Source organism: Castor canadensis, chromosome 12, assembly GCF_047511655.1.
Source record: "Castor canadensis chromosome 12, mCasCan1.hap1v2, whole genome shotgun sequence".
NCBI classification, from domain to species: domain Eukaryota; kingdom Metazoa; phylum Chordata; class Mammalia; order Rodentia; family Castoridae; genus Castor; species Castor canadensis.
Window position 1 is genome coordinate 5,330,454 of NC_133397.1, and position 12,951 is coordinate 5,343,404.

General features: G+C 45.5%; 1 protein-coding gene across 6 annotated transcripts in view; it reads left to right on the plus strand.

Moving 5' to 3' along the window:
- The window catches only part of Rnf144a (ring finger protein 144A), a 114,712-nt gene that overhangs the window by 59,036 nt on the left and 42,725 nt on the right, over positions 1-12,951 (plus strand). For 5 of the 6 annotated variants that reach the window (XM_074049104.1, XM_074049102.1, XM_074049100.1 and 2 more), the window contains one exon: positions 7,092-7,237. In XM_074049104.1, coding sequence (XP_073905205.1) covers positions 7,103-7,237 — 135 coding nt within the window. In that variant the 5' untranslated portion in view covers positions 7,092-7,102. Of the gene's footprint in view, positions 1-1,312; positions 1,549-7,091; positions 7,238-12,951 lie in introns of those variants that run through there. The other variant, XM_074049099.1, reaches the window with a different exon arrangement.

Sequence of the window (12,951 nt, forward strand, 5' to 3'; positions counted from 1 at the left end):
GCCTTTTTTCTGCCCTCAAGATCTTGAGTTTCTCAGACTTCCCTGGCTCCCTAAGACCAGTTTTGAGGCACATTTGACAGATATTTTGTAGACTATTATTGACCTAGGATTCATTTGGTGTTTGTCTCATGATTATACTAAGGTTGTGGGTTTGGAAAGGAAGACAGCCAAGGCAAAGTATCATTTTCATGAGGTCCTATCAAAAGTGTATGCTGTCTCCATGCCTGGTCACTGTGACATGGACTGTGGTCACTTGACCAAGGCAGTGTTGGCTAGACTTCTGCATTGTGATGTCACTGTCACCCTGTGTACCCTGTGCTTCTTGGCAGGCATCCACTGTGTACAGCCCACGTCAGAGTGGAGAGCTGTCCTTCACCCCCCAAGGGGGGGGGTAGCAGTCAAAACCATGTGGAACTTTTCTGCCTGAGATGTCTTCTTCTCCCTCAGATATTTACTCATTCAGCCAATTATTTATGGTCCCACTGACATTAGTTTTGTATTCTAGGCTACCATTCAGAGTGCTTTGCAGCTTGTTCATAGTTATTCTGCTTCAGCCATTGGGAACTCTCCCGGGGTTGCCATGTTGCTCTGCATTTCTCTGGCAGTGTAGGAGGCTGCCTATGTGAGAACTTCCTTGCAGCACTTCAAGGTATTGCAAGCTCATCTGGGGTATTTCTTGTCCTATTGTTACGACCAGCCATTTGTCCAGTGCCCACCCTCGCTCCTTAAATTGGGGCACTTTGTTTTTTGAGACAGGGTCTCACTGTGTAACCCAGGCTGGCCTCAAATTAGGATCCTCCTGCTTCAGCCTCCCCAGTGCTGGAATGATAGTGATGCCACCATACCTGTCACACCATGTCTGTCACATAAGGCACTCTATTAAAAGCAAGATGTGTGCACCCTAGGTATGTTTCTTGCGAATGGTGTCCTTGCTTCCATGCCCTCCTCTGATGGAACAGGAAGTACATGCGTTTGTACTTAGCAGTGAGTATACACACCAGCAAATATTCCCTGTGTTTCCATCTGCATGAGTATTAAGGGAAGCATGAGTTCATATAGCTCCAGTTCTATTCCATTACCACGTGGATCATTCCAGCCTCGCCCCAGCTCCACAGAGAATTCTCAGAGCCATGGTGCAGATAAATGGATAATATCTGAACATGATTAGTTCAGTGTCTGATGCACCTTAAGCAACCTCTTAATGAATATCTCTTTCTATAGAATTATTATTATTATGGAGCACTGTCCAGAAGGATTGAGCACAACACTTTACCTTGCATAATGTATTTTCAACTTGGGTAGAGAAACTATCACACATCACAGACTTTGTAAGCCACACCTAAACCAGAAAGAGTTGTGATAAAGAGTAAACGGAAGCCAAGATGCAGAGTCCAGCTGAGCACCTGGCCGACCCAGGCTGCTCGGTTCTGCTGTGGAGGAGCTGGACATTGGGTGAGCTTGAGTCCAGGTGGACTTTGGAGCCAGGTGAACATGAGCGGAAGTGGTATCTAGTGGACCAAACCAGACGAGTGGTTCTCAGGCTGTGTGGTGAGTCAGTGTCCCCTGAGAGGCTTGCAAAATTACAGCTTGGAGTGCTCCACTGAGTTTCTGATTTCATAGTTCTGGGTTAGGCCCAGGAAATAGAAAACTAGCAAGTTCTCGGGTGATGTGGCTACTGCTGTTCTGAGGAGCAAGAAAAGCCCCAGTAGGCCACATGCAGCAGAGACATAGAGAAAGGGGAGTTAGTGGAGGGCTCAAAGAAATCAGGGCAGACTTCACAGAGCAGTAGGGACAGGTGCTGCACAGGGGGGATCTGCGATGGTCTGGAGAATTGGTGAACAAAGAGAAAGGAGGCTAGATGGGAAGAAACATGGATCTAACTTGGCCATCTTCAGGAGAGTAGGGACTTCCTGGAGGAAGTTGAGACAGGAAGAAGTGGATAACAACAGGCTGGCAACTGCTTCCCCACCCCAGCATTGTTTTTTTAATTAATTTATTTTTTTATTATTCATATGCGTATACAATGCTTGGGTCATTTCTCCCCCCTGCCCCCACCCCCTCCCTTATCACCCACTCCACCCCCCTCCTTCTCCCCCCCACCCCCTCGATACCCTGAAGAAACTATTTTGCCCTTATCTCTAATTTTGTTGAAGAGAGAGTATAAGCAATAATAGGAAGGAACAAGGGTTTTTGCTAGTTGAGATAAGGATAGCTATACAGGGAGTTGACTCACATTAATTTCCTGTGCGTGTGTGTTACCTTCTAGGTTAATTCTTTTTGATCTCACCTTTTCTCTAGTTGTGGTATCTATATACAATGGAATTTTATGCAGCCATGAAGAAGAACAAAATGTTATCATTTGCTGGTAAATGGATGGAATTGGAGAACATCATTCTGAGTGAGGTTAGCCTGGCCCAAAAGACCAAAAATCATATGTTCTCCCTCATATGTGGACATTAGATCAAGGGCAAACACAACAAGGGGATTGGACTTTGAGCACATGATAAAAGCGAGAGCACACAAGGGAGGGGTGAGGATAGGTGAGACACCTAAAAAACTAGCTAGCATTTGTTGCCCTTAACGCAGAGAAACTAAAGCAGATACCTTAAAAGCAACTGAGGCCAATAGGAGAAGGGGACCAGCATCGTTTTGAAGGCCTTAAGGGTGGGAGGGCCACAGCACTGAAGCCTAGAGACGGGACGGTTCTGAGAGAAGGCCACCCTGACTGTATCATGCTGAATGTCTTTCTGGGGGGCGTTGTCTCTTCCAGCTTTTTCTTGACTTGTATCCATATCTTTCCCACCACCATGCACAGCCCTCTCTATAACCTTGGCCCTGTTTCATAAGTAACTTGCATTGTAAACATTCCGAATTACTTAAATTGAATAATACTTGTAATTGAGCAGATGTGCCTAAAATAGTTCGTTGTTTCCGATGACTTGACATTCACATTAGGAAAACATAAAGAGTGTTTTTTCTTGCATTGTGCATTGTGATTCTCTTAGCAAATTCCTATTACAAGTTTGCAGCTGTTCCATGTTTGCAAAATCCTATGAATGTCATCCTGTGGGGGGGGGAAGGTCCATGATGGGTTTACACAATATGTACTTGTTTTATGTCTTACTGTCACCATGTGAAGCATGGCTTTGAGCATAGCACAGAAACTACTTACTCTAATGGGGAAAGAATGAAGATGTAGCATCAGAAATCGAATTTGACCTGCTTCAGGTGTAGCTTTTGGGGCTGCAGCAGGAGCAGAGGTGAGGCCGAGGGCTGACTTGTGCCCAGGGCAGTGGAAAGCCATATTGTCTGGGGGGTCAAGTGGAAATCATGGTCCAGGAAGAAAGGAAGCCAGACAGTCTTGACCCTAGTGGCCAAGGGTCACTTTCAGAGGCTATAAACTGGAAGAGGAGCTAGACTCCAAAGTTAGGGACAGTGGCCTGGGACAGAGGCTATGGGAGATTCATGTGGTAGGAAACTGTTCCCATGAGTTTGCCTGGGCCAGGACTTGTGGTAGGGTGGCATGAGGGGACCTGAGGACCTTTTGTACAACCTACTCCCCTCTAGGGTTCTGCCACTCTGCAATACCTTTTAGGCCAATATCCTGTCTCCGGCCACACTACTGAGCCGAGAGTCAAGTTCATGGGGCTTCAAAGCTGAGGTTTTTTAGGGCTTTGGTATTTGCTTCTTTCCAAGGTCTCAGCCATTGGCTTGAAGCCCCTAAAAAGCTAATTTTATCCTGTTGTTTCTCTATGGTACAACATTTCCATTTAGTTCATATGGGTTAATTTTCAGATTTTTTAAGCTGGTGTGATAAAGAGCTTCACTTTCCAAGCCAGAGATCTGCTCAGGAACATTAACTACACTGTCACTTACTTTCTACAAGTTCGCATGTGTATAGGTTTGGAGGGAAAAAGCTAAGAGGTTAAGTAATTCCCCCTAAACCCCATCCCTACGTGGCAGAACAAGAATTTGAACACAGGTTGGCTGGATTCCTTTCCCCTATGATGACTGCCACCATGTCCTAAAGAGTCTAGAGCTAGTGTTTATTTGACATTGTTCCCTGCCATCCATGCCAGAGAAGCTTTTGACCCTGGAGACATTTCCAGCCTGGAGTGACGTCTGAAGCCTGCCCCAGCCTCAGTGCTTAGGGTAGGGCTAGCAAACATTCTTAAGCAAAGTCTTGTTTTGTACAGTGGACTTTAACTTGGGAAAGAATCATTAGGAATTAAAACTGGGAAGAAACTGCAGAGCACAATTAAAAAAAATCATGGTCCACAAACTCAGGATGCAGATAGCCCTCGTGAGCATTAAACTAATATTATTAATAAGCAACATAATGAGGCTGCAGAGAAGTGGTTTAAGTGAATAAGACCGCGGCGGGGGGACGTGAGAACTGGTCTAGTGCCCCCTGTGCCCCAGAGAGCTGAGACCCAAGAATCCTCTGATGTCCTAGTCATGGGAGCATGCTTGCTGAAATTATCTGGAAGGCTCCACCCCGAAATCACTTGAGTTTTTGTCACAGGATCCTTGTAACAGTGGAAAACATACTTCCCTCAGGTGACGTCACTCATGGGCGATAGCTGCCCTGGAAAAGGTCAGGCCATCCTTGTAGCTGCTGTCCCTGCCCTGAAAGTCCGTTGCCTGGCCTTATTCCCCTGCCCCTCTGTCATTTCCCCTCACTCTCTGCTGGCCAGGTCTCACCTGGTCATGATGCTTCTGGCCGCTTGCTCCTGTCATGGGTCACCGTGTCATATCTGCTATGTGAGTTTTCGAGTCAGGGTGCTCCTTACTTTTGAGACACAGGTACCATTTTTACATAGAACTCAGCAGGTACTTTGTCCTGAGTATATGTCCAGTGACACCCAGTGACAGAACTTGAGAAAGGAGTGTCAAGTTTTTTTTAAGATGTCTGACCTTAGAAGTAGCTTGCCAGATGATGGTGAGAGTCACACCTAGTTTCAGAGCTGGTGGCCCCTGGAACAACTTCAGCTGGATGAGACACTACAGGGAAGGGAGGCAGGGTTTATATTGACCATTTACTAGTGAGGCAGGGCCTCTGTAGGAGCTCTGTTAATCTCATAACCCCTCTATGAGTTGTCTTGGGAACCCGGTGTGCAGTACAAACCAACCCTGGTGGTGGTTGAGGCTGTTGGAGCTGGTTATGGGAAGAAGTAGTTTGGAAATAAATTTGTCTGATCACAAAGCAGAGTTCCTTCCACCCTTACCATGGTGCTCTGTACCCTGTGTCTGATGAGAGATGGTAGGACATTTTCTTTCCCACTGTGTGAAATGTGACGTCCCCCAAAACTCACGCTTCTTCTTCCTGCCAAGCCCTGCTTTCCTGAGGATTCTACCCAGGCACTCTCTTGTTACCAAGTGTCTTTAGCCCTGACTTTGCACATAATCACACCCTGCCTTGTACGAGGGGTGAACTTTTTATTTGACAAACTATGTTTCTGAAATGAGTGTGGGGAACTCCCTCATCCCTCTTGGGTCTTTCCAGGGTCCTGGAGCCATGTGTCTGTTCTGTTATGGGTGTTTTGTTTCACTTTCCCTTTCCTTCTTGTGTATGTCCTTGTCACTATGTTTAAAATGTTCTAAATCCAAGGCTACACAAGACATAGCCTCTCTTTTCGGTCTCACAAGCTAGCAGGGGCTGCGGGTACTCGGGGGGTAGATAAGGAAAGGTGACACCACACTACCTGTACTGTTTGGATCCCAAGATTTGAATAGCAAAGTAGTGAGTGTTCAGATGGCCAGAGATTTCATCTGGAATTTTAACTTAATCTTACTCAAACTCAAGTTTGGGAAGCATGAACAGCCGGGGCTCCTGGAATAAGGAAATGTATCCTTACTGATTTCAGGTACAAAATAAATGCGTGAGGCTTACGTCAAGCCCAGGGGCTCAACACGAGCACTAACATCTCCAGATAAAAGGATTTGTTCGTGCAGTCAACAGGCAATCACTTAGCGGCCCAATGGGCAGGGGCTTAGTGACAGCTGGAGATACCCCCTTTCCTGGCTCCCCCTCTCCCCCCTGGGAAGGGAAAACTTACTTGCTGCCTACTTAAGGAGGAAGACATTTTAGCAAGTAGTGGAAGTGCAGTGTGACTGCTATGCAATAGGAAAACACGGGATCAGGGGACACCAACGATGGTAGTGTTGGGATGTGGTTAGAGAAAGTTCTGGGTGAATAGTGAAGGACCATGTTATTGCTCCAGCATCCACTGTACCCTCTTGACCTCCATAAGTAAACCTGTCTTTCAGAGACCCTTGCCTTCCTGGCATCTGACCTTCTAGAAAATCTGCTGGCTCAAGAAGCAGACTAGGGGTAGGGGGGAGTAGTGTAGGTAGAGAAAGGAGTATCAAGGTTCAAGGCTAGCCCAGGCAAAAAACGTTAGTGAGACCTTATCTCAGAACACAAGCTGAGCATGGTATGTCATGCCCATAATCCCAGCTACATGGGAGGCAGAGGTAGGAAGATCATAGTCTGGGGCAGAAATGTGAAATCCTATCTGAAAAATAGAAAGCAAAAAGAGTGAGGGTCAGGGCTCAATTGGTAGAGTGCTTCCTAGAGGCCATGTACCTGCCCCCCACCAAATAAATAAAAGCAGAGAGCTTCTTGCTGACCCTGAGGGAGGCTGTTGGCAGCCAGTGGGGAGGGTACATCCTTGTGAGAGCCCAGGGGGCCATAGACAAGGGCTTTGCTGACTGATCTTCTGGTATGTTTTCACAGCACACACTGGAGATCAGTCAAACCCCAGCTGTGACTGTTCTCCCAAAGGCTTCTCTTCCATAGTAGCTGAGCCCTTGCCCTCTGAGCTGGGTGCTTGGTTGAGAGGAGGTTTTCTTGCTGAGTGTACATTGGAGGGATATAGAGGGAGGAATGGGGGTGGGGGTCCTTTCCTATTTTGAGGGTCGACATGAAAGTTACTAACAGATGGTAAAAGAACCACAGAGGGACCCGAGTCCCCCTGGCTAAGCCTCCTCAGAGGACCCATCTGTATTCTCTGTAAGACCCCGACCCTACCCACATAGCAGCCAGGAGATGGGATCCCAGTCCTGACTGTGTGCGTCTCTCATTTCAGACTGCTCTGCGATGACAACAGCAAGGTACCGGCCCACCTGGGACCTGGCCCTCGACCCGCTGGTGTCCTGCAAGCTGTGCCTTGGGGAGTACCCAGTGGAGCAGATGACGACCATCGCCCAGTGCCAGTGCATCTTCTGTACCCTGGTTGGTGTCTGCGGTCAAGCGTGCGTTCCACAGAGTTTCAGGCAATGGTGCTCATTGCCAGGCAAAGCTTTGGACCAGCTCTGGTGGGATGATGAGTCTCTTTGTCGAGGCCTCTTTCTAGCCTCCTTCTTGAGGCCTTTGGCGGAGTTTTTCTTGAGTCAGGCAGGTAGCCAAAGTAGGTTTCCATGACAGTTGCTTGGGGTGCAAAAGCCATCACTTGCACAGGATTGTAGAAGCTGGTGGCAACATTTAGAAAACTTGTAGCATATGTTCTCTGTGCCAGGCAGGAAACGCTTTCTCACACCTCATGGTAAATTTTATTTACTAAGCCCATGATTGAGATTTTAGAAGGAGTGACCTAATGGTTGTCTGTGGCTGGAATATTCTGTCATCACTGTCGTCTTTCCCCGGGAAGTGCTAAGATGGAATGTCTATAGCTTAAAAATCACATTGAAATCCTTAAGATGGAGCCAATGCCCTTTGGGGGCTAGAGGAGCTGTTCTTACAGAATCAAACGGCTTCTAACTCTAGAAGCTTGAAGTTCAACTTTAACACAAACCCAGAATTTTTATCCATCAGAAAGAAAACAGAAAGCTTTTTAGCAGAAAAGACAAATAAGTAAGAAAAAAGAAAAATAATTACTTTTTGTTAATCTCATTTAATTTTTCCTGGTGTTTCTTTTTTGTTTTTATTAGGGGATCATAGGTGTACCCAGGTACATTGTGACATTTACAAAAGTACTTACAATGTATCTTACTTAGATTCACACCCTCCACCCTTCTCCTTTATCCTCCCACCTCCTTCTTAGAAGTTTCATTGTTCCATTTTCATACATGAATACATAGTACTTCTACCTTTGTCAAAGCACAGAGGAAAAGTAAAATTTTATAAAAGCTTCAAGTAACCTAGTACCTGTGCCTCCAACTGTAATCTTAGCTACTTGGGAGGCTGAGATCTGGAGGATTGCAATTTGAGGCCAGCCGGGGATACAGCAAGATCCAAATTCCAAGAAAACCAGAGCACAAAGCCCTGAGTTCAAACCCCAGTCCCACCACAAAAAAAAACCCCAAAATTTCAAATAGGCCAGTGGTTACTGAGGGAGATGCTGGTCACAGGGTAGAAAGTTGCAGTTAATTAAGTTTTGGAGCTGTGGCAGAAGGAATGTAGTAAATAACACTGTATTGTGCACTGGAGATTTACTGTGAGATAGACCTGAAATGTTCTTACCAAGATGGAAAAAAAAAAAAAAAAAAACCAAAACATAACTATGTGAGATGTTGAGTGCTTAATTAGCTCAGTTGTGGTAATCACTTCACAATTCTTACATGCCTCAAAACATCAAGCTTGCCAGGTGTGGTGGTGCATAGGAGGAGGAGGTAGGAGGATCATGAGTTGGAATTTGCCTAGGGTTTGTAGCAAGACCATATCCAAACAGACACAGAGCCAAAAATCCCCATCAAATTGTACAACTTATATATATTATTTTTATTTGTCGGTTATATTTCGGTAAAGCCAAAAATAAGTAAAATACCACAGTTATCATTTTTGAAAGTACAGAAAAACTTTCTGCAAACTATAAAAAACAAACCTGTTGCTTCTGAATTTAACTGCGGTCTTAACTGGGCGGTGTGGGTGGCCATCTGGATTTTTTCAACGTCAGGTTAGAATCTGTCCCTCGGTCTTTCTTACTTTCTTCTCCCTGCTCTGGTCACATTTGCCCTTCCTGCCCATGGTTTGCAGACTTTTTCTCTTGTACCACAGGGATTGTGGCCCAGCATCCCTCAGCAGCCTGAGTCTTAGAGCCAGAATTTAAGTCTGCATCTTGTGATTTCCTGTCGATGCTGGGCTTGGACTTTCAGAAGGGCAGAAGTCTTTCTGGCTCGTTCTCCATCCCCTAAACAAATAGCTTAGTGCAGAACTCAAAATAGCTAATCAATAAAGGCTCGCAGATTGGACTGAAGGGAATTGATTTCACTGCAGGAGCTGACATCCACGAAATGGGCCTCATTAAAGCCCCAGGAAAATCATGTCAACTGCAGGGAAGGAAATTGCTTTGACATTTCTCTGAAAAGGGGAGGATAGGCTGCAGCCTGGGAACGGTGGAGAGCAGGCCTCCATCCAATTAGCACAGTGAGTGGGGCTTGTCTCCTTCTACAGGATGAGGTGGAAGGTGACTGGTATAAATAATTAGCTCTCTGCAGAACGCCTCCCTCTTGCCTGAAGGGACATTTCTAGGCCCTACCAATTACAAAGGTCCCCCTCTTCCTCAAGTGTCTTTGGGCACACTTGCTGTTTCTCCTGCCACCTTTGAGATGTCAGAGACTCAGTGTGTTTTTTTTTTTTTATTGTTGTACTGGAGGTACATCATGACATTTATAAAAGTTCTTACAATATGTCATAGTTGAATTCACCCCCTCCATCATTCTCCTTTATCCCCCCCCATTCCTGGAATAGTTTCAACAGATCTCATTTTTCCATTTTCATACACGAGTACACAATATTTCCACAATATTCACCCTTCTACATCCTTTCCTTATATCCTCTCCCCTCCTGTGGGTACCAATCCTTTAGATAAGACCTGTTTTGTCTTCTTAATCTCCATTTTTGTTTAAAAAAATTTTTTTTTGTTTGACTAAGATAGCTACATAGGGAGTTTCCTTCTGACGTTTCCATATATATGTGTGTTATAACCTGAATTGATTCATCCCCTCTATTTTTCTCCTTTCTACCTTACTCCCCTTCAACAGGTGATTTCAACAGGTTTTGCAAATCTATATTCATTCTTGTGTAGGAAGTCCGTCATCAGTGCAGGTTTTAATATCCCAGTCTTCCTGCCTTTGTGCCGAGGCTTTCATTTGTTGGTTTTTTGCTTTTAGAGAATTGACACGAAGTAAATAAGCAACTCTAATTCAGACCACAGGCTGAATTTCAGTTAAAGAGGAACCAAAACTGTTTTCTCAAAGAGGTGTTACTTGAACACCAAAGGAGCAATGCAACCCTTGTGATGTTTTTCTCCAGAGCTATTTATTGAAAACTAAATTGTTGAAAATAGCTCAGCTTCGGTCATAGCTCGCTGTAGTGTGAGGCGGAGGAAGCACCTGTGTGGCGGCTGGTTGAGAAGAGCAGGAGGTGTGCACATGCTATGCTTGCTTCCATCATGCCCTGCCCTTTTGCGGGGTCCTCAGGTCACCCCACCATGGGCAGGCGACGGAGGAACCAGAGCCTATATCAGACAGTGTGTCAGACTGCAAGGAGGCACTCTTAAAAGACAGTAACTTCAGAATTACAGTCAAGTTCCTAAGTAAATTTATCCCAAGGAAAAAAGGACTAGAGGGGAAGTGTGAGCTCTGAAGCCAGGCATCCCCATTTGAAATGCCAGCTCTATTTTTGACCTGAGGAAGCCTCACTGATCCCAGCTGTGTGATAAACATAGTTTGCTTGAAAGTTCAAAGTGAAGGGCTTATGTAAAGCACCGTCATGGGTGGGTACTGGGTCGACCTGCCTCCTCCTCACTTCTGAGCTGGAACTTAGAACTTAGAGATTGAAAAAGAACAGGGGACAGTTTGCTACAATAGTGTTCTGAAGCGCCTTTGTCTCGACAAGTGCACTCCGAAATGACTTCTGTGCCTCAGTGGGTTTGCTCAGCATTGCATGCTGCATTCTTGTCTCTGTCATCCCAAGATCTTCTGGGTTCCCAAGAGCATGAAATGAGCTAGTCCCTAGCTTGATACACTGCCTGTAAAACCTGCATTTTCCAAATGTATTTGAGCAAGGAAATTGTCCGCCTTCTAGTTACTGTCATGCACTGCCTGAAGCCTGTTCCCTGGGGTTGGCTTGCTTGCAGGGGACCTGGTGATCTTAGGATGATTCCCAAGGTCTTTGCGATTTTGAGGAGGTCACAGAGAGCTTGTGCTTTGAGGTTCTTGGACTTGCCTTGACAGGGCCATGGTGCTTTGGCAAAGGATCTGAGTGGTTCCAGGAGCTAACTTGGGTCTATGTGCCTTCCAGATCCCGTGCCAGCTGGGGGCCTGGTGATGGTGAAAATGGTCAGGTGATTCCGTTTCAAATGTTCCCATTTTGACTCAGTGTGAAATGAGACTTGAAATGGCTGAATGTGAACCTGAGCACTTGTTTGCAAAAAAGTGAACTGTAAGCAAAGCTGACAGTTACTCTGGTAGAATACTGGGGGAACAGAAAGGGTTGTTGACACATCAAAATAAAGCAGCCCTGCCCCTGTCCTGAGAACCAATCTCATTTTGTGTCTGCAGTGGCCCAGCAGAATCCTTCAGAACCAAAATCCAAAGTGTTACATACCAAAGCCATTTGGTTTCCCCTGTACTTGTAGCATTTGATATTTGCTGTTTGAATGCTTGTGTTGTTTTATTGCTGAGTCTGATAGCTACCAGAGTTAAAGGTAATGTTCTCTTTCCAAAGATGGGGACACATGAGGCTCAGAGAAGTGCTGTGATCCCCTTCTTGTGTCATGCAGGAGGTGGAAATGTTCACTTACCTATTAGTGCTTAAAAAAATGCTTAAAAAATCATGGCAAGATTTAATAAAATACATGTATATACATTTATATTTAATGTGTACACAGATATCTTTCTTTAAGCTAGAATCATACTTACTCTGCTATGGGCTGTATCTAGTGATTATTTTTGTCATTAATATCTAGATGACAGGGATTCAATAAATAAGCTTGGAAACTTGTAACTTTTAGTAGACAAAACCTTTTCCGTACAGAATGTATGACTATAATGAAAGCAGTTCTTGTGCCCTATATTAAAAATTGGGACCAGGTGGCTAATTGAGCAAGTGATTGGACCCACATATTTTTTCAGTCTCTCATTACTATGTGATTTTTTTTTTCAGCAAGCTGCTTCATGTCTCTGAGCCTTTGTTTCTCTGCTCAGCCTCACGGACAATTTATGATCACGTGTGTGCAGTATGGAGCCAAAGCCTGCTGGTGATACATCCTAGATTTATCACTTCCTTCTCTTCCTGTGCCTTGCCAAGACCCACGCCCTCTTTGCTGTGGAAACATTGCAAGAACCCTAGCCTTCTGTGTGGTTACCTTTGTTACACTTCCTCACCTAAAGCTTGAGCTGACTGAGGCAGTGGCCTTACTTTACTGGGCTTCCTGTCCCTGCCAGCTGTGCATGCTGAGCACAGTGATGCTTGTCCAAGTTCACAGCAGTGCTCCTTCACTTGATCGCTCAACCCTTATGGAACACCTGCCTTGCACCAAGGGCCAGGGATATGTGGACAAGAGTACATTCCTGTTCTCCTGGTCCCTTGGTCAGCGTGGAAACCCCTGGGTGTGGGTTGTGATCATTTATGGGTGAAACTGCTTACAGTTGCACCTTGATTTATGATGGGGTCACATCCCCACAAACCCATTGTAAACTGAAAATACTGTTAGGTCAGAAATGCATCTGGTACCCTAACCTAGATGGTCACAGTGAGCCATGGTCCACTGGGCAGCATCAGTGTTTGCTGGCTGGGGGCTGAGGGTCCTGCTGCTGCCCAGCTTTGTGAGAGGAAGGAACCACATGGTGTCAAGCTGGGAAAGATCCAAATGCTAAATTCCAAGCCAGTTTCTCCACCATCCTAGTGGAGAATTGTTAAGTGGAACCACCCTGACATCAGGGACCACCTGTGTATACCCTGCAGACAGGGCTCTGACAGCTCAGAGGGAACAGTGACTGATGTCT